This window comes from Gopherus evgoodei, unplaced genomic scaffold (genome assembly GCF_007399415.2).
Source record: "Gopherus evgoodei ecotype Sinaloan lineage unplaced genomic scaffold, rGopEvg1_v1.p scaffold_44_arrow_ctg1, whole genome shotgun sequence".
In the NCBI taxonomy this organism is placed as follows: Eukaryota; Metazoa; Chordata; order Testudines; family Testudinidae; genus Gopherus; species Gopherus evgoodei.
In genome coordinates this window covers 344,400-371,388 of record NW_022060065.1, presented here as the reverse complement: position 1 = coordinate 371,388, position 26,989 = coordinate 344,400, and the positions used below count along the sequence as shown (strand labels likewise).

The 26,989-nt window shown below is 40.4% G+C and overlaps 1 protein-coding gene across 2 annotated transcripts in view; it reads left to right on the top strand.

Annotated features, from left to right (window-relative positions):
* The window catches only part of TRAPPC9 (trafficking protein particle complex 9), a 742,651-nt gene that overhangs the window by 410,606 nt on the left and 305,056 nt on the right, over window positions 1-26,989 (top strand). For both annotated transcript variants that reach the window (XM_030546427.1, XM_030546428.1), the window contains one exon: window positions 22,972-23,062. In XM_030546427.1, coding sequence (XP_030402287.1) covers window positions 22,972-23,062 — 91 coding nt within the window. The remainder of the gene's footprint in view (window positions 1-22,971; window positions 23,063-26,989) is intronic.

Genomic DNA, 26,989 nt, shown 5'->3' with positions numbered 1-26,989 from the left:
CCACCAGAACTAAAAAAACACAGACAGTAGTCTGAATATTCACCTCATGAAAGAGGTGATGTGACCTGCATCTGAACCAGGCCCTGATTGTTATATAGACTGGACTCTGAATCCACCTGGAGCCACCCCTCCCTTACTCAAAGCACAAGTTGGGTGACAAACGTCACACTTCACCTTCTCAGTCAGATTCAAAGTATTCCAAACATTGCTCTACGACTCGGTCTCCTCCAAGAAAATCTTCCTGTAAATCTCTCGTATTGGTTTGAAGCCTCACAAATCTAAATACTCAGTGGTCCCATCTGAGATGGCACTCTTGGGGCAATGAAGACTGGAGTCATCACCTCTGCCAACTGCTCCTTCCTCTCCTCAGCCGATTCTGTGTGCTTCAGCACCAATACACTTCTACTCTGCGTGTCTTCTTGTTGGCAAAAGATCTTTTGTCTTTCGCACCTGACTCTCCTTTGATGCAGCCGTGTGCATTGTTTACTCCATTGACACACCCAGCACTGTTGACCCACTCTGTGGTTACACTGGCACCATTGGTGCACCCACACCAGCAACACACACTCTGGTTATGCCTTCACTGTTTTCACTGACTTCATCACCTTTCTGACTACCCCAGCCATTGCCTGTTATTGAACCTTATTGATCTCCTATGTGAAGACCACCTAGCACCCCATTGAGAACTGCTCTTCCCTATTTTGAAGAGGTTTGTTTGTTCTTCAGACTCTGAAAGGGAAGAACCCGTTTCTCCTTCCAGATCTTCCAGCTAACCCTACAGGTCTTTCAGTACTTGATGTAAAGATCAGGATTGGGTTCCCTACAGGGAGACTCCAGCTTGGGGTGCCCCATGGATGTCTCCATCTATGCCATACCCTCCATAGCCTTATTAGTCTTAGGCTGACTACAGACACTCTAGACCTCTGTCTCATTCACTTTCTAGGAGGAAGTCTCCTTCTTCTTTATTGCAGGAGTTATTTTCTCAACATCCTACTACTATTCCTCAGTTTGCTGTGCTGGACCCCATGGAGGACAGAGAATTATTGGAGGAGTTATTAGACATTCCTCTCCACATTTCTTTATCATATGAAGTGGTTATTCTAGTGTCAACACCTCCTACAGGAGACTTCAGTTTTCCAGGATCTCATGAGGAGGGTATCTACCTTTTAGGGGTCCATGTGGCGATTGTACAGAATGTTCACACTCTGGCTAAGAAAATTGACTGATGATATCAGGTCCCTTATCAAGACCTTGGTGATTTCTTTAACCACCCAGTTCCTGATTCTTTACTGATCACAGCCACTAATAAACGGTCTTGTCAATTCCAATCTAAAGCCACTCTGAAGGATAAGGAATTTAATAGATTAGATTTATATGATTTGTAAGACTTTTTGCACTTCCACATTCGAAATAAGGGTTGCTAGTTATCAATCTATAAACAACTGTATTATTTCTCTATCATTTCTAAGTTTGCTGATAAGTTGCCAGAGCAGTATAGGGGCCAGTTTCTATTTTTGATTTCTGAGGGTCAATTTACAGCTTGTACATGTCTTCAGGCAGACTAGATGTTGCTGACGCTGCCTTACCACTGCAGTCTTTGTGAAACATTCGTCCTGGCTGCAAGTTTCTGGCATTCCAAAGAAGCTGCAGAGTACAATAGAAGATTTATCTTTTGAGGGGTCTAAGTTGTTTTCTGCCAAAACAGTCGATGCTATGTTGTGCACTGAAGACTCTCTCATGCAACATTTTAATCACTAGGAGTTTACACTCCAGCTATAAAAGCTATTTAGCCCATAATCTTATTCCACACCCTCCTTCTATCAGAGCCCTCAGTATGCGCCTAAGAGAAGGTTAACACTCTTCCATGTCACCAGCCATCTTTGGCTGTTACAGGCCCTTCTCACCAGACAACTGCAGCCTTGAAGCATTTGTTTTGACGACTCAGTCGATCACAGCGCTTTGATTATATCTCCTTCCTTTGGGTCATGCCTTTCCCTATTTTACTATTCTTTGGAAAACATCACATTGGCCAGGTGGATACTCGGCACAGTAAAAGAGGGATATGTTATCCAAGGCACCTCCTTCCCATTCCCCATCCCTTTTCAGGGACACTTCTCATGAGAATTATGCTGTCTTCTAGAATGAGAAGCTACAGAAGAAAATCTTTACCAGCATAGAGGAAAAGGCTTCCAGTCCCAGTACTTACTGGTCCCAAAGAAATCTGGTGGCCCCTGCCCCATTCTGGATCTATAAAAGCTGAACTATTTTATCAAGAAAATCAAGTTCAGAATGGTTATCCTCTCTTCTGTCATCCCTTCCTGGAGATTGGTATGCTGACCTCGATTTGCAAGACTCATGCTTACACTAGGGCAATGAATCTTTGCCACATGTTCTATCTTCAGTTTATGGTGGGCACCAACCAGTACCAGTACACAGTGCTTCCGTTCAGTTTCAGTCCCAAGGGTCTGCACCACATGCATGGCTGTAGTAGCAGCACACCTTGGTTGCTTGGAGATTCAAATTTTTCCTTACTTGGACGATAGTCTAGTTCATGCACCATCAAGCGACACGGTCCAACACATCATCCTAGTCATCAGACTTTTTCTCCCATCTAGGCCTGAAATTAAATTTGGACAAGCCATCATTACAACTGATTCAGCACATAACCTTAATAGGAGCAGACCTCAGTACTAGGACAGCCATAGCTTATCTTCCAAAGGAAAGGTGTAAGTCTGTAGCCTTCATTTCTGAAAGCCACAAATCCAATACAGTGACAACCGTGCTTGCCTGTTTCAGCTACTGGACCATGTGTATGTAACTCAGCATGTCAGATTTCACCTTCACTACCTGCAGGCTTGCTCCACTCTGTGACTCTGAGGTCCTACTGTATACTAATACCTCCAGAATGGAAGTTGTTCATAACTCTGAAATGTTCACAACTCTGAACAAAACAATATGGTTTTACTTTCAGAAGTTTACAACTGAACATTGGCTTAATATAGCTTTGAAATTTTACCATGCAGAAGAAGAATGCAAAGTAAAGGCTTAGTGGGGTGGGGGCTTGGGTGCTGGCAGCTTGGTGGGAGTGTTCCAGGTGTGGGGGTATGAGGGTTGGTGGGGGTGGGGATCTGTGTGTGTGTAAGTGTGCGGGGGCTGCAGATACATAGGGTTGGGTGGACAGAGGGGCAGCTCCCTGTACAGTGACCCCTCCCTGTGTGACTGAGGAGTGACTAGAGAGTCCATCCTGGACCTAAGAAACCTTTCTTAACAAAACTTTTGTCAAAACTGGTACATTATTGCAAAAAGGTTTCAGTTCAAAAATGGTTGTCGAAAAATTTCCAACAAGCGCTTCTGCTAGTTCTTCACACATCACCAGTGGTGAACCCCCACAATTTGGAAACACTACCGTAAAGCTTGCCTTTTCCCCTGTGCTCCACACCATTCCTTAGATGTAGTTCAACCCAATAAAATGTATTTGCGCTGGACTTCAGGATTTTTGTAAATCAGACTCCCTGTTTGCACTGTTCAAGATGCCCCCATCCCCCCCCAAAAAAAGGGATTGGAAGGGAGAGGCTTTCTGTTCAGTCAAAGCAAAATAGTTGTGCATCTGTATTAAATAAATCAGTACATTAGAGGGATATCCTGGACTTTTGAGTGTGGGGAGCCCATTTATTTCATCACTTCATAGCCTGAAAGAGTCTGCTGTTGTTGACATGATCTGTCAGGCTGTAACCTGTTGGTCAGTCCACAATATTATGTGTCTTTTTGGAATGGATATCGGAGAACTCTGCCTTTTGGGTGTGGTGTCCATGGAGCCGAGGGGTCAAGATGAGAGAACTAGCGGGGACGATATCTCAGAAAATGTATCTGAGGTATTACTAGATATAGCCCAGATTCCGTGCTGGTGGGCTCTATACAGAAAGAGATTTTTTCATTTTACCTTACCTAACTCCTCTGTTTACTAAAATCAGATTAATTTCCTGAGGTATCCCATTAACTGTACTTTATGTACTTGGATGTGTGTATGAGAGAGATATGTACATTAGGGAACAATATATGAACAATTTTTCTTGAAGTAATCAAACCTACTCTACAGCTAAATGAAAAAAATACCTGGAGCTTTTATGCAATGTTCAGTTTCCTAGATATGAATGTTGTATTTTTTTTATGAGCACATGCAATAAAGGACAGGTAATAAAAGGAGTCATTATAGCTAGACATTACACAGGATCCATCATAATGGGCATTAATGACATAGGTAAAGCTCTTAATTAATGTTGCCTTATGTCAAACATTTTTACATTTAAAAAGTGTAGTTTTGAGTGTATTGCGTATGCCATAAATAACAAGATGAATTTAGTTCTTCATATAATTTTTTTAAACAAGCCACCACCTGGGTTGTTTAGAGATTATATTTCTTCAATAACAATCTTGTAACGATAATTGGTTAATATTTTGTGGTGACTGACGCACCATAAAACCAAAAGGTTACATTTTGTCATTAGAGATATGTGCAAATCACATTGACTTCAGTAAAAATTCAGTTGCAAACACTGGAGGGCAGAATTTGTCCTACAGGAGAGAAAGTATTAAATAACCTAATCCACCATGGTCCACATGCTGGTTGACACCCTCAAATAATTCTAGTAGACTGTTGAGGCATGATTTCCCTTTATGAGAACCATGTTTTACTCTTCTCCAACAGATAATATTCATCTATGTATCTGCTAATTCTGTTATTTACTGTACTTTCAACCAATTTGCCTGGTACTCGAGTTAGGTTTACCAGTCTGTAATTGCCAGAATCACCTCTGGAGCCTTTTTAAAATATTTGCATCACATTAGACATTTTCCAGTTATCTGATATAGAAGCTGATTTAAATGATAGGTTACATACCACAATTAGTAGTTCTGCAATTTCACTTCTCTGTTCCTTCAGAATTCCTGGATGAATGCCATGTGTTCCTGGTGACTTCTTATTGTTTAATTTATCAGTTTATTCCAAAAACCTCCTTTAATGACACCTCAATCTGGTACAGTTCCTCAGATTTGTCACCTAAAAAGAATGGCTCAGGTTTGGGAATCTCAAACATGTCCTTAGCCATGAAGACCAATGCATAGAATTCATTTAGTTTCTCCGCAGTCGCCTTATCATCCTTGAGTGCTCCTTTAGCATCTCAGTCATCTAGTGGCCCCACTGGTTGTTTAGCAGGCTTCCTGTTTCTGGTGTACTTAAAAAAAAATTGTTGTTACTTCTTGAGTCTTTGGCATTGTTCTTCAAATTCACTTTTGGCACTGTACCTTTTAATTTCTGTTTTAACTGATTTCCTCATTTTTGTGTAGTTCCTGTTTCTGAAATTAAATGTTATCGTGGTGGACTGCTTTGGTGTTTCCACCTCCACAGGAATGTTAAATTTTATTACATTATGATTACAGTAACTCTTCACTTAACGTTGTAGTTTTGTTCCTGAAAAATATGACTTTAAGTGAAACGATGTTAAGCGAATTCAATTTCCCCAGTAGAATTAATGTAAATGGGAGAAGGGAAGGGGTGTTAAGTTCCAAGAAATTTTTTTTGCCATACAAAAGGCATTCTATACATTTTAAACAATTTTAAACAAGCAATTTAATACAGGTATAAGTTTTAAACAATTTAATACTACAATCATCATTGCTGAGTATGAAGCAATGGGAACATCATTGCTGGGTAGGAAGCAACAGGAGGTGCCCCAGCCTTACCCCCACACAGGCACAGCCCACTGGCACTGCAGACAGTGAGGCAGGCAAGAAGGCTGAAGGTGCCACAGGCTAGGAGAAGCACATTGCACAACAGCAGCGGCAGCTTCCCCTATGTTGTAAGCACCAGGGGCAGGGGGCTCAACACTCGGCCCTCCCACTCCACCCTTTCCCCCAACCCCCCCACCCTTAACCCACCTCTTCTCCCCCTTTACTCAGCATGCCACATCCTCGCTCCCTCCTGCCTGCAGCAATCAGCTGGTTTACGGTGTTCAGGAGAGAGGGGGAGCTTGCGCACTGAGTCCTCGCTCCTCCCCTGCCTCCTGAATGCTGCAAACCAGCTGATTTGTCATGGGCAGGAGGAGCTGGGGAAGGCACTGATCTGCAGGGTCCTCTGGGGTTGGGGGGGAGTTGATGGAGGACTGCCAGTGTGGACAAAGCAGGCAGCCAAACAATGTTATAGTGGAGCATTGCACAATTTTAAAGGAGCACGGATGTAAGATCAAAACAACGTTAAGCAAGATGACGTTAAGTGGGGACTTACTGTACTATTACCAAGTGGTTCAGGTATACTCATGTCTTGGAGCAGATCCTCTGCTCCATTTAAAACTAAATCAAGAATTGCCTCTCTTGTGGCTTCCAGGACTAGCTTCCCAAGAAGCAGTCATTGAAGGTGTCAAGAAACTTTGTCTGCATTCCGTCCTGAGATGACACATACCCAGTCAATATGGGGATAGTTGAAATCCCCCATTATTATTGAGTGTTTCATTTTTATAGCCTCTGTAATCTCCCTGAGCATTTCAGTCACTATCACCATCCTGGTCAGGAGGCTGGTTGTATATCCGTACTGCTATATTCTTTTTATTCAAGCATAGGCTTCCTATCCATGGAGATTCTATGGTACAGTTTGGTTCATTTAAAATTTTACTTCAGTTGACTCTGTTTTCTTTCACGTATAGTGACACTCCTCCACTAGCATAACCTGTTCTGTCCTCCTGATATATTTTGTACCCCAATATTACTGTGTCCCATTGATTATCTTCATTCCACCAAGTTTTTGTTTTGTCTATTATATGAATATCCTCATTTAATACGAGGCACTCAAATTCACCCATCTTACTATTTAGACTTCTACCATTTGTATCTAAGCACTTAAAATTGTCACTTTTCAGCTGTTTGCCATTATGTGATGTAATTGAATGGGTCTTTTTCATTTAACTGTTTCTCATCAGACTCTTCCCGTATTTTATCATCTTCTACCCACTCCTCCTTACTAGGATATAGATAATCTCCATTAATAGACCCTCCCCTAAGGGATGTCTGTGTCTGAACCACATGCTCCTCTGCACCTGTCGGCTTCCTCCCAGCCCTTACTTTAAAAACTGCTCTATGACCTTTTTAATTTTACATGCCAGCAACCTGATTCTGTTTTGCTTTAAGTAGAGCCCATCCTTCCTGTATAGGCTCCTCTTTTCCCAAAAGGTTTCCCAGTTTCTAATAAATCTAACCCCCTCCTTTATAGGCCCCCAGTGCACACTGCTTTCTAGAATACTCCAGAGTCTCAGAGTGAGCCTAGTTTCCTTAAGTGAGAACGTATAGAACGTCATCTTGAACAGTTCTAGTCACAGATAAGTAACCTTCATTTTTGAATAACTTTACATGGTTCTAAGTGTTTTTGTGGGACACAGACTGATCCTGGAGATTGGTAATAGGATATGTTGGCACTCGTACTAAATTGTGGTTTTCTTTTTCTTTTTCTTTTTTTTTAAGAAATACCTTAGAGTTATTCGTTTCCACTATCAGTCAGTTCAGATCTGTCACAGATAAATTGTCACAATACAATAACTGATACTTTCTGATAATGATCTGTTTTTCTATAAATATATCGTCAATTTCAGACTAATTATCAGACACAAACCCACCACCACAATAGAGACAAACTACAAATATATGTTAAATTACAGTGACAGAGGCTGTTTTTTAATTTTTTTTCCCCTGCATGGTTATTTAGGGAAATGCCCATTTAAATAGGTACATCTTGCCATGTCGTGTGAAGGAGCTCAGGATTCAGAGTCAGCCAAATATCATCAAGCTGAAGTTTGTTCCATTTTTGTGAGGCCATTGCTGTTAATACCTTTCTCCTCATTGTGCCAGGAGGAAACATGAGCTCTACCAGCCAAAATGTGTCTGAGTGTAGCAAGTTATTGAGGAGTGAAGAAAGATGGATGTTCCATGAGGTAAATGAACCCTTATCCATTCAGGGCTTTGAAGAGCAGGACAAGAACTTAGAATTAGATCTGGAATTACATTGGCTGCCAGTGCGGTGTGTAAATCCCTCGGATAATGTATTCAAGCTTGTTGATTCTGCTTAGGAAACCAGCCAGTATGTATTGCACACACTGCAATATCTGGATGGCATATTGGTTCAGCTCTAGGTAGAATTACAATAACTTAGATGTGATGTGACAAGTGTGATGGACCGTTGTTGCTAGTTCCTTATAAGATTCATAGATTTTTTTTTTTTAAAGCCAGAAGGGACCACTGTGATTATCCACTATGTTCTCATATATAGCACAGGCACAGGACGTCCCCAAAATAATTCCTGTTTGAACTAGAGCATGTATTTTAGAAAAACATCCAATTGTGATTTAAAAATTGCCTATGATGGAGACTACATTACAGTCCTGGCCAGACTGTTCCAATGGTTAATTACCCTCACTGGTAAAGATTTACTCCTTATTTCCAGTCTGAATGTGTCTAGGTTCAGCTTCCACCCATTGGATCATGTTATACTGTTTTCTGTTCCCCCTGTGTATGTACTTATAGCCTGTAATTAAGTCACCCCTTAACCTTCTCTTCGGTAAGCTAAATAGATTGAGGTTCTTGAGCCTACCACTATACAACATGCTTTTTCAGACCCTTCAGTAATTCTTCTGGCTCTTCTCTGAACCCTCTCCCATTTATCAACATCCTCCTTATATTGTGAACACCAGAACTTGAGACAGTATTCCAGTAGTGGACTCGCCAGTGTCAAATACAAAGAGAATATAACCGCTTTGCTCCTAATTGAGCTTCCTCTGTTTGCACATCCAAGGATTGCACTATCCCTTTAGCCACAGTATTGCACTGGGAGCTCATGTTCAGCTGATTATCCACCATGACCCCCAAATCTTTTTCAGAGTCACTGCTTCCCAGGATTAAGTCCCCCATCCTGTATATGTGGCCTGCATTGTTTCTAGAGGAGTACATTTACATTTGGTAGGGTGACCAGATGAGAGACATGAAATATTGGAACATGGGGGTGTGGGTCACTGGCGGAGCAAAAAAAAAAAAAAAAAAGCCACTAGGGCATAGCAAAAATTGGTTGGGGCTCCCGCCTCGCCCCCCCACCGCATCAGCTCACCTCCGCCTCCCCTGAGCGAGCTGCCGCATCCTGCTTCTCTCCCTCCCTCCCAGCGCTTGCGCCACCATATAGCTGATTCGCACAAGCCTGCGAGGGAGCGGGGAGGAGGAGGAATGTGGCGGGCTTGGGGGAGAGGCGGGGCCAAGGCGGGGATTTGGGGAGGGATCCAATGGGGCAGGGTGGGACCGGGGCTGAGTTGTGGGAACCTGTGCTCTGGAGTGCAAAATATCAGGACAATTCGCGATGTTCGGGTGGAACGTAGGACAAACAAGTCAATATTGGGACCCTCCCGATAAAATTGGGACATCTGGTCACCCTAACATTTGGAGTTACTGAAAATCAGCATTAATGGTCCAGCAATCTACTTGACTAGCTCTTTTAAAAAAAAACTTGGATGCAAGTTATCCAGAGCTGATGATTTAATAAATGTTTAGCTTTAGTCACTGCTGTTTAACATTCTCCTGAGTTACTGTTTGAATGGAAAGAATGTCGTCATCATATGATCTGACTTCATCATCTGGCTTTTTCCCAAATACAGAACAGAAATATTTATTGAACGTTTCTGCCTTTTCTGCATTGTCGTTGACAGTTCTATCATTTCCATCTGATAATGGAGTAATGCTGTTGTTAGGAATCCTTTTGTAAACTCCTTGTTGTTGTTCCTGTCACTACTGGACATAGTTTTCTCCTGATGTCTTTTTTTGTTTCAGTTATCAATTTTCTACAGTTCCTTTCTTCTGTTTTGTATTTATTACTAATCAGCTTGCCTTTTTTTTCCCATTTGTTACATTTTAAATTTTTTATAACTGCTTTCACTTTTATAATATCATTCTCTTTAGTCTAGACATATAGCAGCACCCAGGAGGTGAAGATTGTTCCTTTGAGATTGATTTTCTAAACCATCCTGGTTTTTATTCCACTTTGTCTAGTCCAAGCTTTCAGGAGGCAGTTTCTTCTTTAATTTCATTGGTTTTATTGGCAGTTCTTTGTAGCTCATTGTCCAAGTGAGCCATTTGGGATTTTACATCACATACATCTGTAGAGAGGCCACAAATATCTTTGGAGATTGAATACGCTCAGTCTGTGAGGAATTCTTGCAGTGCCATGAAATCCTGGGCTATATTCTGCTGTGCCCTTGTGGTCTCCCCCTTCAGCTGCTTAGGTGATTCTGACTTAGGTCTTTTGTTGCTTCTCATTGTTTCATTGGAATCTACATTCAACAGTCTGAAGTTCATCCAGGAGACTAATTTAAACGTTTATGACAAACTTAATTGCCGATTTTTTTAGGACAGTAATTATTGGAGATGAATTAATATGTAGGACACAAGGAGATGTGGGACTAGGCAGCCATCTTCCACATGGGTACCGTGTGACACCCTGATGATATTTTTAAGGTTTTTATTTTTTGGGTTAAGGTTGTTAAAAGTTTTGTTGATTAGTATGTCGATTACATATCCTTTCACTTATATGGGACATTTAAAACAAGACTAGGCAAAGTAATAGAAAATGTTTTAAGTTATAATCTAGCATTGATAGAGCAATGATTTTGACAGCCTAATATATCTCTTCTATCTAATTTCTATGATTCATTCCACCCTTATGTGAAGCTTGATCAGTTTTAGAAATAGTTTACATTTGCATTCAGATCGTTCATCTCTTGGGGTAGCTTTGTGATATTTAGAATGTTAAATAAATATTTATGTATAATCGTGTTGTACTTTGTAATAAATCTCCTTTACTGCCCCATTTTGTCTCAAGAAACAAGTGAGGTTTCATTTGTCCATCTTGTTGACTGAGATCAGCAAATGAGTTCATCTTGTTTTTCAAAACCTAAACAAGTGCCTTAAGCAAAATCAAAACAGCACCATAATCAGCATTCCAAAAGTTCAAAATGCAAATGAGAAAACAGATTTATGGTAAACAGTGTTCATTAATAATTTAAAACAGTTTTTCATTAGTATAATTTCTATTTATGAAAATTTGCTAATTTATTTATGCTGAAGTAAGACTGGGATGCATTCATCCACCTGTATTTATTCATACTGAAACTGACAAGTGTGACATAAAAAACATCTTCAGCATGCCTGAGGTGAAACACTGCACAGCAGATAGAAAACAATTAAGGGATTTAAAACGGAAAACAGTTTGATAAATCTATACCAAATTCCTTTTTAGCATCACATTTCAAACACAATACATTCAGTAGGTTGTGCTTTAGTTATATGGTGTCTTTGGAACAGCGCAGTATACATTGGTAAATTTGGTTAGAATCTAAGAGACAAATTTTTTCCTTAGGGAATATAATTTGTTCATTCAACCGTTTTCGAGATTTTCAACATAAAACATTATACAGTGTTCGCCCCGTCTCTTAAGAGAGACAAAGTAAAGTTCCACTCTGAAAAGTTATTTTTTAAAATGGCATCATAGGGTGTAGTATTCATTGCCTCTGTGGCTCTAGAACAATTTTTTTGAGTGTACAAGTAAAAAGCTAATCTTTTACACTGCCAGACCTGCAGACTCGTATTGGAATCTAAAAGTAAAGATTTGTTCATTGTAGCTGATGCATGCATTACACACAATAAAGATTTCGGAACTTATTTCTAATATTTCTGTTGAAGATGGGCAGGCCAGAAGAGGGTTATGCTTACTCTCATCTTTGTGTGTCGTCTGCAATGCTAACAAGCTAAATACTAGTAGAAAAAATTCTTTGATGAAGAAAGTCAGCACATAGGGCTCTGAACACATACAGGGACAGGCGTGTTGCGTAAGATTACATCATTGTTACATGGGCACATTTTCAGAGTAATGAGTATCCCTTGTACAGTCATTTGAATGTCTACATGTCAAAACAATTAACAAAGATGAATAAATATTATTTTTTTCTCTTTCTAGTTAGGGAAATATAGGCATGCAGAGATTCAAGTTACTTGTCATAGGTCATACAGTGAGCCTGAGGTTGTAATCCAATCCTTCCTGCAATTTAATTTATTTAGAGATTTTACTCCTAAATAAGTAAACTTCTCACTCATCCACATGTTTAAATTAAAATTTATGCGAGACCCTGTGACGGGATACTGCCCTTCTGGTCTTTAGTGCCAGTCACTTGCTGTAGGGTCATCCAGGTAGGGTCAAACCCCACAAACCAGTTCTCCTAGGAGGTCTACAGAGTAGGAAATCAAAGCAGCAGGGTATCTTATTACTGGAGAATTGTGAGCTCACTTAAGGTGTAGTGAAATGCAAGGCTTAGTGTAAAAAGGAGGAATTGCTTTCTGAAGTTCCTCTTCTCCAGTTCCATCCAAGACTCTTCAATATGGCTTCTGACTCTTGCACTCAGCGGAAACAGCTCTTGCCAAATATCTACCAACCTCTTTTTAGCGAAATCTAAGAACCAGTACTCCATCTTCATCCACCTTGATTTGTCACCTGCCTTTGGCACAGATGACCATTCTCCTCCTCTTGAAATGTTATCTTTCCTTGGCTTCCATGAGAATGTTCTCTCTTGGTTCTCCTGCTACTTTTCTAATCACTGCTTCAGTATGTCCTTTGGAGGATCCTCGTTATATCCTCTCCGGTTTCCGGGGGGATTAAACAAGGCTCTGTCATTGGTCCTCTTCTCCTACACCCTATCTGTGGGTAATCACCTCTGTTTTTGAACAGATTCAATTACCAATTTGATGCTAAAATTCACAGTTCTAACTCTCTGCTCTGGTTCTGTCTCCACCTGTCCAAACTAAAATCTTGGCCTGTGTCTCTGACATCTCCTTGTGGATGTCTAGCTGTCTGATCAAGCTCAGCATAGCTAAAACAGACTTCTTAATCTTCCCTGATACCTTCTTTCTTGATCACTGTGGACAAGACCAATATTTTACCTGTCACTCAGACCCATAACCTAAGTGTCATAATTAATGGAGATATCCCTATCTCCTAGAACTGGAAGGGACCTTGAAAGGTCATCGAGTCTGGCCCCCCGCCTTCACTAGCAGGACCAAGTACTGATTTTGCCCTAGATCCCTAGGTGCCCCCCTTAAGGACTGAACTCACAATCCTGGGTTTAGCAGGCCAAAGCTCAAACCACTGAGATTATCCCTCTCCCCTTCATCTTTGACTCGGACTACTCTAGGTCTTCATATCCAAGCTAGTCTATGTCTTGCAGTTGCTTTCTGCATTATGTTTCTATGCTACAGCCTTTACTATTCATCTACACAGCTAAAACTCATGTGCAGGCTCTCATCAGGTAATGTCTTGGTTACTGTAACATTCTTTTTTGTGGCTGGTAAATGCAGTTTTGCCCCACTTACATTCATTCAGAATACTGCTGCAAAGATAATTTTGCAAGCACCTTGATTTGTCCACATCATGTCTCTCTCCATCCCTTCACTGACTCCCTGTTCTCTATTGTATCAAACGCGAGCTACTTGTCTTTACTTCCAAGGCCCTTCATGACCTGTCCCTACCCTACCTAGGGTGACCAGACAGCAAATGTGAAAAATTGGGACGGGGCAGGGGGTAATAGGAGCCTATATAAGAAAAAGACCCCCAAATTGGGACTGTCTCTATAAAATCGGGACATCTGGTCACCCTAACTCTACCTATCATCTCTTGTTTTATAATGAAAGATCATCTGCTGCCTCTGATAGTCCACTTGTTAAATTTTCAAACAAGCACTGTTGTGTGTTCTCACATTCTTCCCTCACAGCTGTGACATGCTCCTTGTAAACATCTGCAGTACTAACTCATCCTTCTTCAAAACCCTCCTTAAAACTGTCCTTTGCTGTGAGGCCTACAGACATGGACAGCAGAGAGGCTACTGGTGTGCGGTGACCACTGCCTATCTTGCTGACCATATTGACTCATTTTCTCCATTATTATACTCTACATGTACAGAGAACTAGAGGAAAACAGTATCTTTTAGTCAATTACCAAATTAATTATCACATAGCAAATGAGCAATTCCATATTTTTTAAACATTTCGTAAATTGACAAGATATGAATATGATTTAAAAAGCCCATATGTTCCGGTCAAATGTTCTCTTTACACAGATAGGATATAAACACTAGATATAAAGTCTAGTAGTCAGTGTGGGTCTGTGAAAACCATGGATAGAATTACATATGCTAATACTACATAATATAAATATTTCTAGTGTGAAATGATTTAAGGAAACCTCCCATATTTTTAGAATGATGGTCCTTATGTGTATTCCACATTAGTGCACTTGCCTGCCACATGTCCAAATCTAGAAGTTCTTCAAAGCAGTGTCTGTTGGCCCACCCATGCACAGTAAATCTCCTTGTGTTCCTAACCAAGAGTATAAGAGACGGTACAGGTTGACACCGCTCCATTTCCTTCTTACTATCGCATAGCCTGAGTCAGAATTGTGTCCTTCTTCACTTCGTTTCTTAACCTACATAGAAAACATTTGTAAATAGTTATACTCTTAGACTAATACTTACTGGTTAAAAAGTTTATAGTATAGGTTATTTCTTTCTCCTCGGTTGTGGAAACCCTCCCCCCGGCTCCACCGTACCTGAGAGTAGAGGGCACTCTCATGGGCACAAGGACAGATCCTTGTTGAGGGCTGTCCAAAAGAAATGTTCTTCCTTCCCGAGTCTGTCCACAATGAGTGAGTTGTCGTGAATGGAACCTAAGAAGCTAGCTCCTATGAAGACTCCTAGATCTGAATGCAAGATATGTAAAGAAAGATCTGCTGGTTCTGTCGATCAGTTCTGTACCAAAGCTTTAGGTTAGATGCTTGCTCGTTCTGTCTACAAGTGCTGGTCTGGACCCATCGTTGAAACTACCTTGTCCATCTAAAAACCATCCAGTCGCTACAGATACACTGGATTCATCACACTTAACTGCAGGAACTCCTTGGACACCAGGGCCAGACTTATATAATACTGGACGATATATTCCTGCCTTATCAACAATCTCCACTTCTTTCTGGACTGCCCCTCATATGTGTGTCCTTACTTCGGAGGAGTGACTTAGATCACTGTCCTGGAGCTATCTCACCTCCAACCATCCAGGAGGAGTGCCCTGGTATTGACGCACAACCACTACCAATGGAGCAGTTCTTGGACTTCGATGAATCAGAACAGATGACTGCACCGTATTTCTTGAGAAGCTGTTCAGCCCTGACAGACCGTGAAGGGCCTTTGCTCACCATTATGCCAGATATGAACCCCACAGGGACCGGAGGTACTGATTTTCCTGGGCCTCCTGCAACTATTTTGATCTCTCTTCCTGGCCTTATTGGCATCTGAGGGATCTTTTTGGAGGTGTGTGGGCCCCTCTGAGGAGTTGTACTGATCCTTTCCTTCTTGCCAGCCCATTCTGTCAGTCTACAGAGAGGAAGAGGAAGAACTGGTCCACAGATTCCAACAGTGCCTCTTCATCATTCCTTCCTTCTGATTATATGTTTACTCCATGTTCAGATAATGTTGGAAAATATCACCACTGTGGTCTATATAAACATGCCCTCTGCCAGGAAGCCATCAGACTTTGGAACTGGCATATCAGGAATTGCGTCATGACATATGCAGTTTACCTTCCTGCTGTTCACAGCTCCATGAGATGCAGATTAAGCAGAAGCTTCTTGGTAGACCATGAGTGGGAGATTTGCACCGCAGTCCTAAGTGAGATACATAGTTGGATACTCTGCTATAGGACCTCTTTGTTTCTCAAGCAAGATACTTCTGTATTGCTCAAGATGAACCATGTGTTGTGACTCCCAAGGCAATGGTCTGCTGATGTCTTAGATGAATGGCTTCAGAGGTACCTTTTCTCTCATTCCCCTACTTCCGCAGGTTGTATGGAAGATACATTGCAACAAATCCAACATCCTTCTTCAAGCTCCCCACTGGCCCTGACAGTTCTGGTTCACAGATCTTCTAAGAGTGTCTGCCCATCCACCAATCAGGATTCACCTGTTTTCAGATCTCCTAACCCAAGTCAGGGGGAAGACCAAGTATCACAATCCAAACTCACTCCATCTCACTGCCTGGTTTTTGGATGGGCATTGAAAACAAAATTCTTGTGTTCAGTCCCCATTCAGGTGATCCTTAACCAGAGTAGAAAAGAATGTACTAGAATCTGATATCAAGTCAGAGATGTTTTTCAGACTAAGCACAAGGGCACTAACGTTCTCCAGATACTGTAAGCATTTTGGTTGTTCTAGACTGTCTCCTATCTCTAAAGACTTCAAGTGTCTCTATTAGTTTGCTATGAGTACACCTAGCAGTGATTAGTGCCCTCCTCTCTCTGGTGGAAGGATGCTCTGTCTTTACTCACTCCGCTACAGTTTGATTCATTAAATATCTGATCAGGAACTTCCCATCAATGCTTAAACCTATCTCTAAATTAGATCTTAACATTGTCCTGTCCAAGCTCACTAGTCCACCTTTCAAATACACAGTGACTTGTACCATGGCCTACGTATCCATGAAGGTATTGTTTTGAATAGCTATCACCTCAGCGTGGAGGGTCAGCGTGCTTGGCACCATCATGGAGGATCCACCTTATACACTGTTTCACAAAGAAAAGGTTTCTCCTCAACTATAGCCCAAGAGACTTCACTCCCTCAGCATCCGATGTTCTACCTGCAAAGAGCCAAACCCATTAAGAAATTATTGAGACGTTCTAACACCATAGAAGAGAGGTTCCATGGACAAGCCATATCCTCTGAGAGGCTTTACAAATGGGTCTCAGGATGCATCTTAGAGTGCTACAAGTTAGCAAACATTCCTCCTCCTGGGCTTGTCACAGCTCACTCCACGTGAGAACAAGCTGCCTCCATCGCATCCCTATCAGCTGTTCCACAACAGGACATCTGCAGAGCAGCCACTTGGAATTCAATCCACACATATTTGATGCACTATTGCCCTAATTCATGCCCCAGCCCACGGATGCAGCAGTGACGTCAGCAATATTGCAAGTATGTTTGCTACCAGCTTCCTTGCACCTCCTCCAGTCTGAACACTGCTTGCTAATCATCCATATGTGGAATACACGTAGGGACCATCATCAGAAGTAGTAGTGGAGGTTACTTACTCTAACTGAAGGTTCTTTGATATGTTTGATCTCTGTATTCCACTACCTGCCCTCCATCCCTCTGCTTCGCATCCTGTTGGATTTACAGTAAGAAGAGGAACTAGAAAGGCATTGACCTGCAATGCCAATTATACCCTCTGTCAGTGCAAAAGGAGATGCACTGCACATGTGACAACAGACATTGCTTGGAAGAACTTCTGGACTTGGGCACAATAGTGCGCGTGCATTTCCCATGCGTGGAATTCAAATAGTGACCATACATCTTGAAGAACATCCAGTTACAGTAAGTAACCTCCACTTTTTTTAAAATACATTTCAGGCTTATTCTATTCTATTTTATTTTAAAAACAACTAAATAGTTATTTAAAATGCGCGAGCTGCAACATAAAACCAATAAATCACATTAAAGATCCTGGAGATAACCCTTTCAGTATAGAACAAAAGAAAATTCATTTTCCCCTTCAGTGGGTGAGAAAAGCCATAGAATCTGAATGCATCTTTCAAGTAAATTTCAGTGTATATTGATTTTTTCTAATGTTAGCATTGTTTATTATAAATGATCAAATATGTTGTTCTTTCCATTGTGTGAGCATCCAGAGTCACCAGGCAATAATAAACTTCCATTTTGTAAGGTGGTGTGCAGACACATAGGATGAGAGACCCTACCCCCAAAGAATTGATAATGTAAGGAAATCATAAATTGTACTTTATTCCTACAGTTACTGTGCTAAAATAAATAAATGGTTCTCACTCTATAAAACTAAATGTTAAAATTTTACCTATTTTGTTTGTAAACTCTTTGGGGCAAGGTCTTTGTTATATGTTTGTATAATGCCTAACACAGTGGATCTGGGGCCCCCGAGGTGCTATTGCAATACAAATACATGATAGTAACTGAAACACAATATCAAGGTTCTATTCTCCAGACTAACACCTACTACCCTTTGTCTTTTCTAATATTTGTGATAGGCCTCTAATTAAACGGCAACTTTTATTTAATGTATTTAAGAATTAATGTGTAATTTTAAACTGAAAAATATATGTAAAAGTGGTGAGACAAGGTGGATGATGTAATACCTTTTACTGGACCAACTTTTATTGATGAGCAAGACAATCTTTCAAGCTTACATGAAGTTCTTCTTCAGGTCTGGGAATCATACAGAGTGTCACAACACACAAAGAGCCAGCTTTCTTCAGGACACAACCAACCTTCTTTGCAAACCCTGCAGTAATATCCAGGGGGCAGGGATGGGATGGATGTTGGTTTTTGGAGTTTGTGGAGGAGGTCCTAGAGGAAGCTGGTCCTTTGTGTGCTGTGATACTCTGAGTACATTTCTCAGATCTGAAGGAGAACTCTGTGTAAGCTTGAAAGCTTGTTTCTCTCATCAACAGAAGCTGGTCCAATAAAAGATATTACCTCACCCACCTTGTCTCCCTAATATCCTGGGACCGACACTAAGATGGTGTCATCTTTCCAGTCCATGTGTGTATTTAGGAGTTGTATCAGCTAGCTGCATTGACTGAGTTTTTCTGCTGGGAGTTCTATAGAACCAGCAGAGAGATAAGACAGTGATTGGGATTTTATTCCTTTGTGGCAAATTGCTGGCACTATTTTGATGGGTCTCGCGCTTTCTCTTCTTTGGGGGGTGGTTCAGGGCACCATTTCTTGCTCCTACAGTGGAATGTTAACTGCCCCACTAGTGTCCTAGAGGAGGGGAGTGGAGAGGGAGGGACTTGGGCCCTCCCTCTACTCCAGGTCCCAGCCCAGGGGCCCTGAGGATAGTGGTAAACCACTTGAACTATCACTTCCTTCCCTGGGCTACTTCCCTCTCCTGCCCTTCAGCTTGTGGGGGGCTTCCTGCCCTCCCTCTGTACAAGCCAGGTGCCACTTTACCTAGAGTCTTGGACTTCTTAGATCACCACAACACTTCTCCAAACTGTCCTCTGCTTCCCTTCAAACTGTTCTCTGCTCCAGCACCAATTCCTCTCTGCTCCAACTCCCACACTGTTTGACTGAAGCAGGGTTTTTTATCATGTGACTGGCTTCAGGTGCTCTAATTGGCTTCAGGTGCTCTAATTAATTTATAGCAAACTTTCTTCCCCTTACAGGGAATAAGGCTCCCTTCTAACCCTCTCCTGCTGCCCTCTAGCCATGCTGTATCACACCTTCTTATATATCATCAATTAAAAGTTTACTGAGTGCCAGCAGGGCTGCACAGGTGTTACAGAGGAAGGACAACAAAGTCGCACAGATGTAACTGAGGACATAATTTGACCCATAGAAACTTAATAGTTGGTGACACTAGATTCTTTCGTTCATATGCATCTTGATTGTCATATTCTACCTTGACTGTAGCTCTGGCAGTCATAAACATTTGTTACTTGTTAATTGCACACATTTGATGTTAAAATCATTAAGAGACAATAAACATGGCAGCTCACAAAGCCACTGTTACACAGTTGTTTTTTAGTGTAGGATGGCCCATTAAGTGAAGACAACTGGTAACAAGATGGTAGATGTAGCAATATTTATTTGCATTATTCTTTGTGAATCCTGGCTGTTGATGATTTCAGGGATTCCAAATATTGTCTCAAGGATAGCTGAAGCCTTGGACATCAAGACATGGGTGATTCAAGGTAACACGCTCAAACTGTTAGATATCCTCAGCTCCTTTGTGCTCACAAAAATGTATGCCCTCCAAATTAATATGTGTATATTGAATCCAGCAAAGGGACTGTGACACGCCCTGGCCTTGCTTCTCCTGAATTCAAAGCTAGTAGAGAAGTGCTACCAAAGCCTACATAAGGACTTTGAACATTTTTACATTCACTCAACCCTAAGGCTGCTTGTGGTTTCTGCAGTCCAAGAAATGCTAGGCCCATCAAGGGGAATCCAAAACAGAAGGATCCCAAGAAACAAGACCCCTTTGGCCAAGATGCTTGCTTGTCAGCCTCTCTCCAATTCCACATTGCAAACCTGTTTTCTAAATACAGTCTCTGAGTTGGAAAAGAATGACCTTCCTATCAAAGCTGCTGCGGGAGTCCAGGGAGGAACTGAGAGATACAATCAAAGAAGGGCAATTGGTAGCCAAAACAGTGCTATAAGTTGCCGTGGATGAGTCTGAAGTGGCTGATTATTTCATGGCCACAGCTGCTACAAGGCACCAAGCCTCCTGCTTACAGGCATTTGGGATTCTAAAAGAAGTCAAGGCAACAATAGAGAATCTACCCTTCAAGGGCATAGACTTCAGTAGCTAGAAGGATGAAGTGCTTCATTTCCTGAACAATTTGACAGAGATACTGAGATTCTTGGTATTAATATTTCAGTGCCTTACCAGTACCAGCTCCCTGAATGAGAGAACACATACTCTGATTTCCATGGTTGCCAACTGGAATGCCCGCTCAGAAAGTGACTCGTGTACTCTCGAAGACACTCATCATCTTCCTTCTCCATAAAACATCAGGCTCCATGCCAGAGGCAGCAGGTTTGATGGAGGAAGAAGGGGGTGTCAAGAACACCACCACCCTGGAGCTGATCTTCAGAAATCACCCTCACTCCTTTCCATTGAGGATGGTTGGCGATTATAGCCAAAAAATGTGTGCTGAATATGTCACCCATGTCTACTCTATCCAATTCCTTTTGTGTCCCCCTTCCCTGTTCTGAGACCTTTCTCATGAGATCCTATGACAAAAAGAAGTCATTATGAGTCTAGGAGCTGTGAAAGCAGTTAGGAAGAAGTAAAGAAGAAAAGTCATCTATTTCCTGTATTTCCTCATTCCAAAGAATAAAACAGGGGAGGGAAGGGTTCATCCTAATCTGGATCTCGGGATAATGAATGGTCTCAGGTTCAGTATGATAATGCTTGCCTTCATTATTTATCACTTCAGGCTTAAGGACTGGTTTGTCTCTCTGAGATTACAGGATGCATACTTCTATATTGCCATTCACCCCTCCCACAGGTAGTGCCATTCAACTGCATTAAGAGCCTTTACAAAATGCCTTGCCGTAGTGGTGACACACCTAAGGAAAATGGGCATCCACAATTATCTGCATCTAGATAACTGGGTGATCAGAGAGAGATCATATCAGGAAACTCTTGACAAGCCTCATCAGTGTACTTTCTCTGTTCACCCATCTGGTCCTCCTAGTGAACTATGAGAAATTGTCACTCATTCCATCACAGATGCCAGTAACCTACAGTGGGATCCTTACTGACAGATACTTGAAGAAGAAAGTATGGTTACTTACCCTACGGTAACTGTGATGTTTAAAATAATGTTGTCGGTGTGCATCTGACAATTTACCTTCTGTCCCTGTTTTTGGAGTCCTCAGCTACGACAAGGTTCAAATTGCAAGGAAACTGAGGAAGGGACAATGTCACTCTGCCCTTTTTATGCCCTCAATTTGGAGTATGCACTTCCCCCAACGGATAGAGCTATTCAAAAAATTGAGCTTGTTTCTATGAGACACGTGCATGGCCACAATGAGATTCACACTGACTACATCTTGTAGAACCACAATTATTGTAGTGTAAGACAAGTAATCATTTTTTTTTCTATGCCTCTGCAGAAGCTTTTTGGTCATGCAATTTATTTGATACATCTTTACATGAACACTGTTTAATAAGCCGTGAAATGCAAGAGGATTTATATCTGCACCCTTACTTCTCTAGAGTGCTTTGAATTCAAAAGTAGCCATTGCTTTTGTTTTTGTAAACTAATTTGTGACGCTGTAGTTGCTTTAACCTATATACAGTGAAAATGAAATGATGTGAACACAAGATATTTTAGTTAAATTTACTATTATATTAGCACTTAGGAAATATGTGTGTTTCAAGCCCTTACAGCCTAATTTCCCAGTACAAGGAACTTGCTGTGCAACTTTGATGTCCTGGATTATGAGCTCTTAAATTAGCCTCTTTTGTAATAATGCATATAATTAAAGGAAGATATATAATGTGGCACACCTAAACACAGCATGAACCCAGTGCTTGTAAGTAAATTCATTGATTTTATTTAATAGTGATTCATGGTTTACATTTTGTATTCAAGGAAAATAATCCTATGTTTCCCTTTTATTTCAAAGCCAAAGGTAAGTAGAATTGTTTGATAGGAGGAACTCCCATTTTCTCCCTTTTTCCCTCCCAAACTGTTACATTACATTTTATTTCTATTTACAGCAGAGGTTTTATTTTTCTGCTTATCCCATATTTTATATGTTTGATTTGTACTCCTTCATATTTTGTTTTTCTTGAGTGTACTGGTGTATGAAGAGAAGGCATAGGAGGTTACTGCACGTTTCCCACCTAGCACTTGAACGGGAACAAGGTGGTGTGAGAACCTTGTGCTTCCTTCAGCACTGTAAGGAGTAGGTAGGCGATATGTCCAGAGCCATTCTACAGTGCGAAAAGGGTGTGATGAGATTGCTTGGGTGTGAGGCCAGACCTTGCCACCAGGCACATAGACTGTCAGAGGTGTGGGCCTTGCATGTGATGATGAAAGGTCCAGATTACATTTTTTCCTAGCCACTTGGGTCTGACTTTCACGCATGCTTCACCATGGCAAGGTCAGAATCTGACACTTAATGTTTCCACAGTGAAGATATAAACTGCTATAATTAATTGTCCGTTATCCAACATCACAGATTAATAAATAGATATGAAGGTTTGAATCTTTAATAAATCCTTAAAGTTCAGTTTTGGTTTTCAGTAATCACTAATGTTTGTGCTACAGGCTCCCTTTCTCTCTGGGTCAAATTTTTCCTTAACTCTCATTTACCCTTCTTTGAAGCGTGAAGGGGAAGCAAGTGTAGAAGGAGTTCTTAATCAACTGGTCCTAGAGCATCTGCAGTTGGCTCCTCTCCAGTGGGGTGAGTAATGTCAAAAAGCATTCATGATTATTTAGGATGAATATTGATTTCTAATCTTCTGTAATATGTGTCTTACAGAGATTTATTACCTAAAATCATCAAGTAGTGTTTTGATAAGATGTACCATATACAACATTGTTTGCATTTTCGTTTATTGATTGAAAATCTATGATGCAGAAGATGTTAGTGGGAAAGGTGGGAGTTTTTCGTTTTTTTTTTCTCCATGAATGCTTTGCTCAGCTGGAGAAAATCTTGTAATTTAGATATCTATTATCTTCAAACTGTATTAATGTTAAATATGGTGATAATAGTTTTGTGATACAGCTGATCAGGAATTTGTTCTTGCAAACAAAGATCCTAATGTTTTGTACAGGATGCAACTGTTCTTTAATTTTTTCTTACATATTACAGTATGTGGTGTAAAATAAATTCTGTTTGTCACTGATCTGTGATAAACTTCTTTTCAAGTATATTTATTACTCTGTTCTAGAGATTTGCATTATATTAACTTTTACTGGAAGGGTGATAGTTTGGCTAGCATAGAAGAGCATTTTCTCATAATTATGCCTTACCTGTGTGAGCAGAATTAATTTCACATGTAACAGTTATGTAAATTTGACTCCTATGTAAGAGTGGCAACAGTGTTCATTTAAGAGCCTGTGGTGATGATTTTTATAGCACTTTAGAAGGGATTTATAGGCGTGTGTCCCGCTGATTTTCATTGGAGTATGTGCTTCTAACTCCCATAGGAATGTGAAAATCTCCCCCTTATTTTATTTAATCCATCTTATTTAAAATGAAAGATCTTTTGTTTCTTCTGTCATTCTCTCTTGTTTTGGGTTTTCCTTCAACTTGCAAATTCAATTACTCCCTTTAATATAGCAAAAGTTTTGATTCATAAGAACGAAGTAGTCTTTTGCATCACTATTTAACGTGGTAACTCTGTAGGTCAAGATCAGATGTTTGGTGGAGGCACATAACTTGTTCTGATTCATAATACAATTTTCTTCTGCACAATAATTTTTGACTTTTTATATGGAACCTAATGGAAGGATGACAGACTTTGTCTTGTGTCAGTGATTTGAACTGTCATCTCTATTTCTAAGGTTTGTGATATTTCCTGCCTTTTAGTCAAATGGGTTGAAATATCTCCTGGCCTACAGTGTGATGTTCTTCCTTATTAAAACAAAGGATTCTAAGGGTTCTGTGGCTCCAAAAGAATATACAATATTGTGGAAAAATGGCATGAATATTATTAAATTGCTGAGACAGTAAGATCAAAGGTAAGAAAATGCAAAATTATGGAGCCAAGTTATGCCAGCAAAGTATATGGTCTTTCCCTAAGCCATACTTTGTCTTCTTGTTCATGTCTAATATTTTCCATTTCTGCATATATTGTTAACTGTAATGACTAAATTTTTATGTACGGTGTCAAAAAGTTATGTTAATGTGGGAACTGTGAATTATTTCCCTGGCTTTGTTTGTGTAAAATTGCTACCAGAATGTTACATTAATAATGTATGGTATTTAATTTCCCTTTTTACAAAGAACAAAGAAGAACAATTCCACTTGCTTTTATTTAAATTTCTATTTAAATATACACTCATTAAATCATGCATTGAGTTGAGGTTCCACATGCTTGGGGCCAAGTATTCCAAAGTGAAATAATTGCAGTGGAAGCCACTGGGGACCTTCAGAAAGAGCCCCACAGCAGTGGGTGCCACTTCTGACACAATTGGAAGTGATCTGCACAAGTTATGGATGAGGGCTGGTCTCCACTACGGGGAGATCGATGCTTCTGCAATTGATGCAGCAGGGATCGATTTAGCAGGTCTAGTGAAGATCCACTAAATCTTCAGCAGAGGGCGCTCTGGTCTACCCCAATGCTCCAGATCTCCGAGAAGAGTAAGGGAAGTTGACCGGAGAGTGTCCCCCCATTGACGCAGCGCAGCGAAGACACCAGGGTAAGTCAACCTAAGCTATGTAGGTAACTTAGGTCAACTTACCCCGGTAGTGAAGACAAGCCCTGAGATACAGTGTTATTGGAGGATCTGGGGAAGAAGGGTGTGTGTGGTTGTGTATGTATATATAAAATATGACATCCTGTTGCCATTCATAGTTTAAATTGATAGGGAAAAGCACATAATGCATGCATAGTGCTCTGTATTGACTAGTTGATAACATGGGTGCCCCAGGAATACCTTCATGTTAAACATGAAGTTTGAAATTCAAACTGATTTTAACATCAGTGCAAAATTTGTTGAAGTTGTGAAAAACACCATTTGTATATACTCTGGTAACTCTTAAATGGCAGGATAGATTTTCTTCAAACTTCCTAAACAAATTAACTTCTAGCTGAGAATAATCATGAAAAGTGTCATCCTAAGAGGTAACTTGGGTGTGAGAGAGGACTTGGGCTACTTAATTGCAAGTATAATCCCCTCATACACGTGTAATAACTAACAGATATACTGCAACCCTTAATGTCACTCTAAGCTTTGATTCTAAATAGCCACACATGTAGATTTAATTAATTTAAAATGAACACAAAAGGTTTACACTGTTCAATACCTTTTCATATGGGACAAATGAGTAGCCAGGTATTGAACATGAATGATCAGAATTTAATTGGTACTGAACTCAATTAGCTGTAATGAAATGGTTAATCTATCCCAATTCCTGCTGCAACTAATGTGAATTGTGAATGTTTTCTTTAGAAGGCAGAGTAATAGTATTTGTTTTTAAACGTCTTATTATGTGTCAACTGTATAGTATGGATTTGTTTATGAAGTGAAAGCAGCCAGCGATAGAATTTTCTAAGGCTGAAGTATCAGTAAGGAGGTGAAAGTAACATTTAAAAGCTGGTTTAACATTTTTAATGGGCATTTCTGATAAAAGGCAAATGTAACATACATTAATATAACAGTTTTAAGTCTATATGAAAAGGGCATTAGTATTATTTCTTATAATAGCAAGTCAGACTTTTAAAAGCTGTGTACTTCACTGCTGAACATTATTAGAATTTTGGTTTCAAATGAACTCCAGTCTTCTGGAAATTAGGAATGCAAAATGTAGACCCAGTTAAGCAGCTGTTAGCATTATTTTGCTTGTATGTTTGTTTGACAGCATTTCTTTTTGGGATAACATTTTTTTCATCAGGCCGTAGATTAGTGTCAGCGGTTTGAGAAGTTTTCTTTCTCTTAAGCATTGGACTTTGAATAATCAGGAACTGGTTTTGCTTTGAATTTTGTTATTTTGATGCTGTTATGTAAGAATTGCTTATATTTTATGCTGAGGCTACTTGTGTAGTATGATACCTCACTTATTTGTCCAATGCTTGTGTGTATTGACCGAAGCTTTTGTGACAATGATTTATAGTTAATGCTGTATGGCAGTAAATTATATTTTACTGTCACTCAGGCTCTGTGCTATCTTTAGGAGAAGCTGACTGCTATAGTGAAGATTTACTGTAATTCATCTGTTTTCATTAAAATTTCCATGAGTACTTAACAATGCAGGTGACCTTTATAGCTTTATAAAAGCTGTTTTTCTAACCTCGGTATTCCTTTTAAATGATTATTTGTCATACATCAGAGGGTAGCCGTGTTAGTCTGGATCTGTAAAAGCAGCAAAGAATCCTGTGGCACCTTATAGACTAACAGATGTTTTGGAGCATGAGCTTTCGTGGGTGAATACCCACTTCCTCAGATGCATGTAATGGAAATATCCAGGGGCAGGTATATATATGTGTGCTAGCAAGCAAGCTAGAGATAACGAGGTCAGTTCAATCAGGGAGGATGAGGCCCTGTTCTAGCAGTTGAGGTGTGAAAACCAAGAGAGGAGAAACTGGTTCTGTAATTGGCAAACCATTCACAGTCTTTGTTCAATCCTGAGCTGATGGTGTCAAATTTGCAGATGAACTGAAGC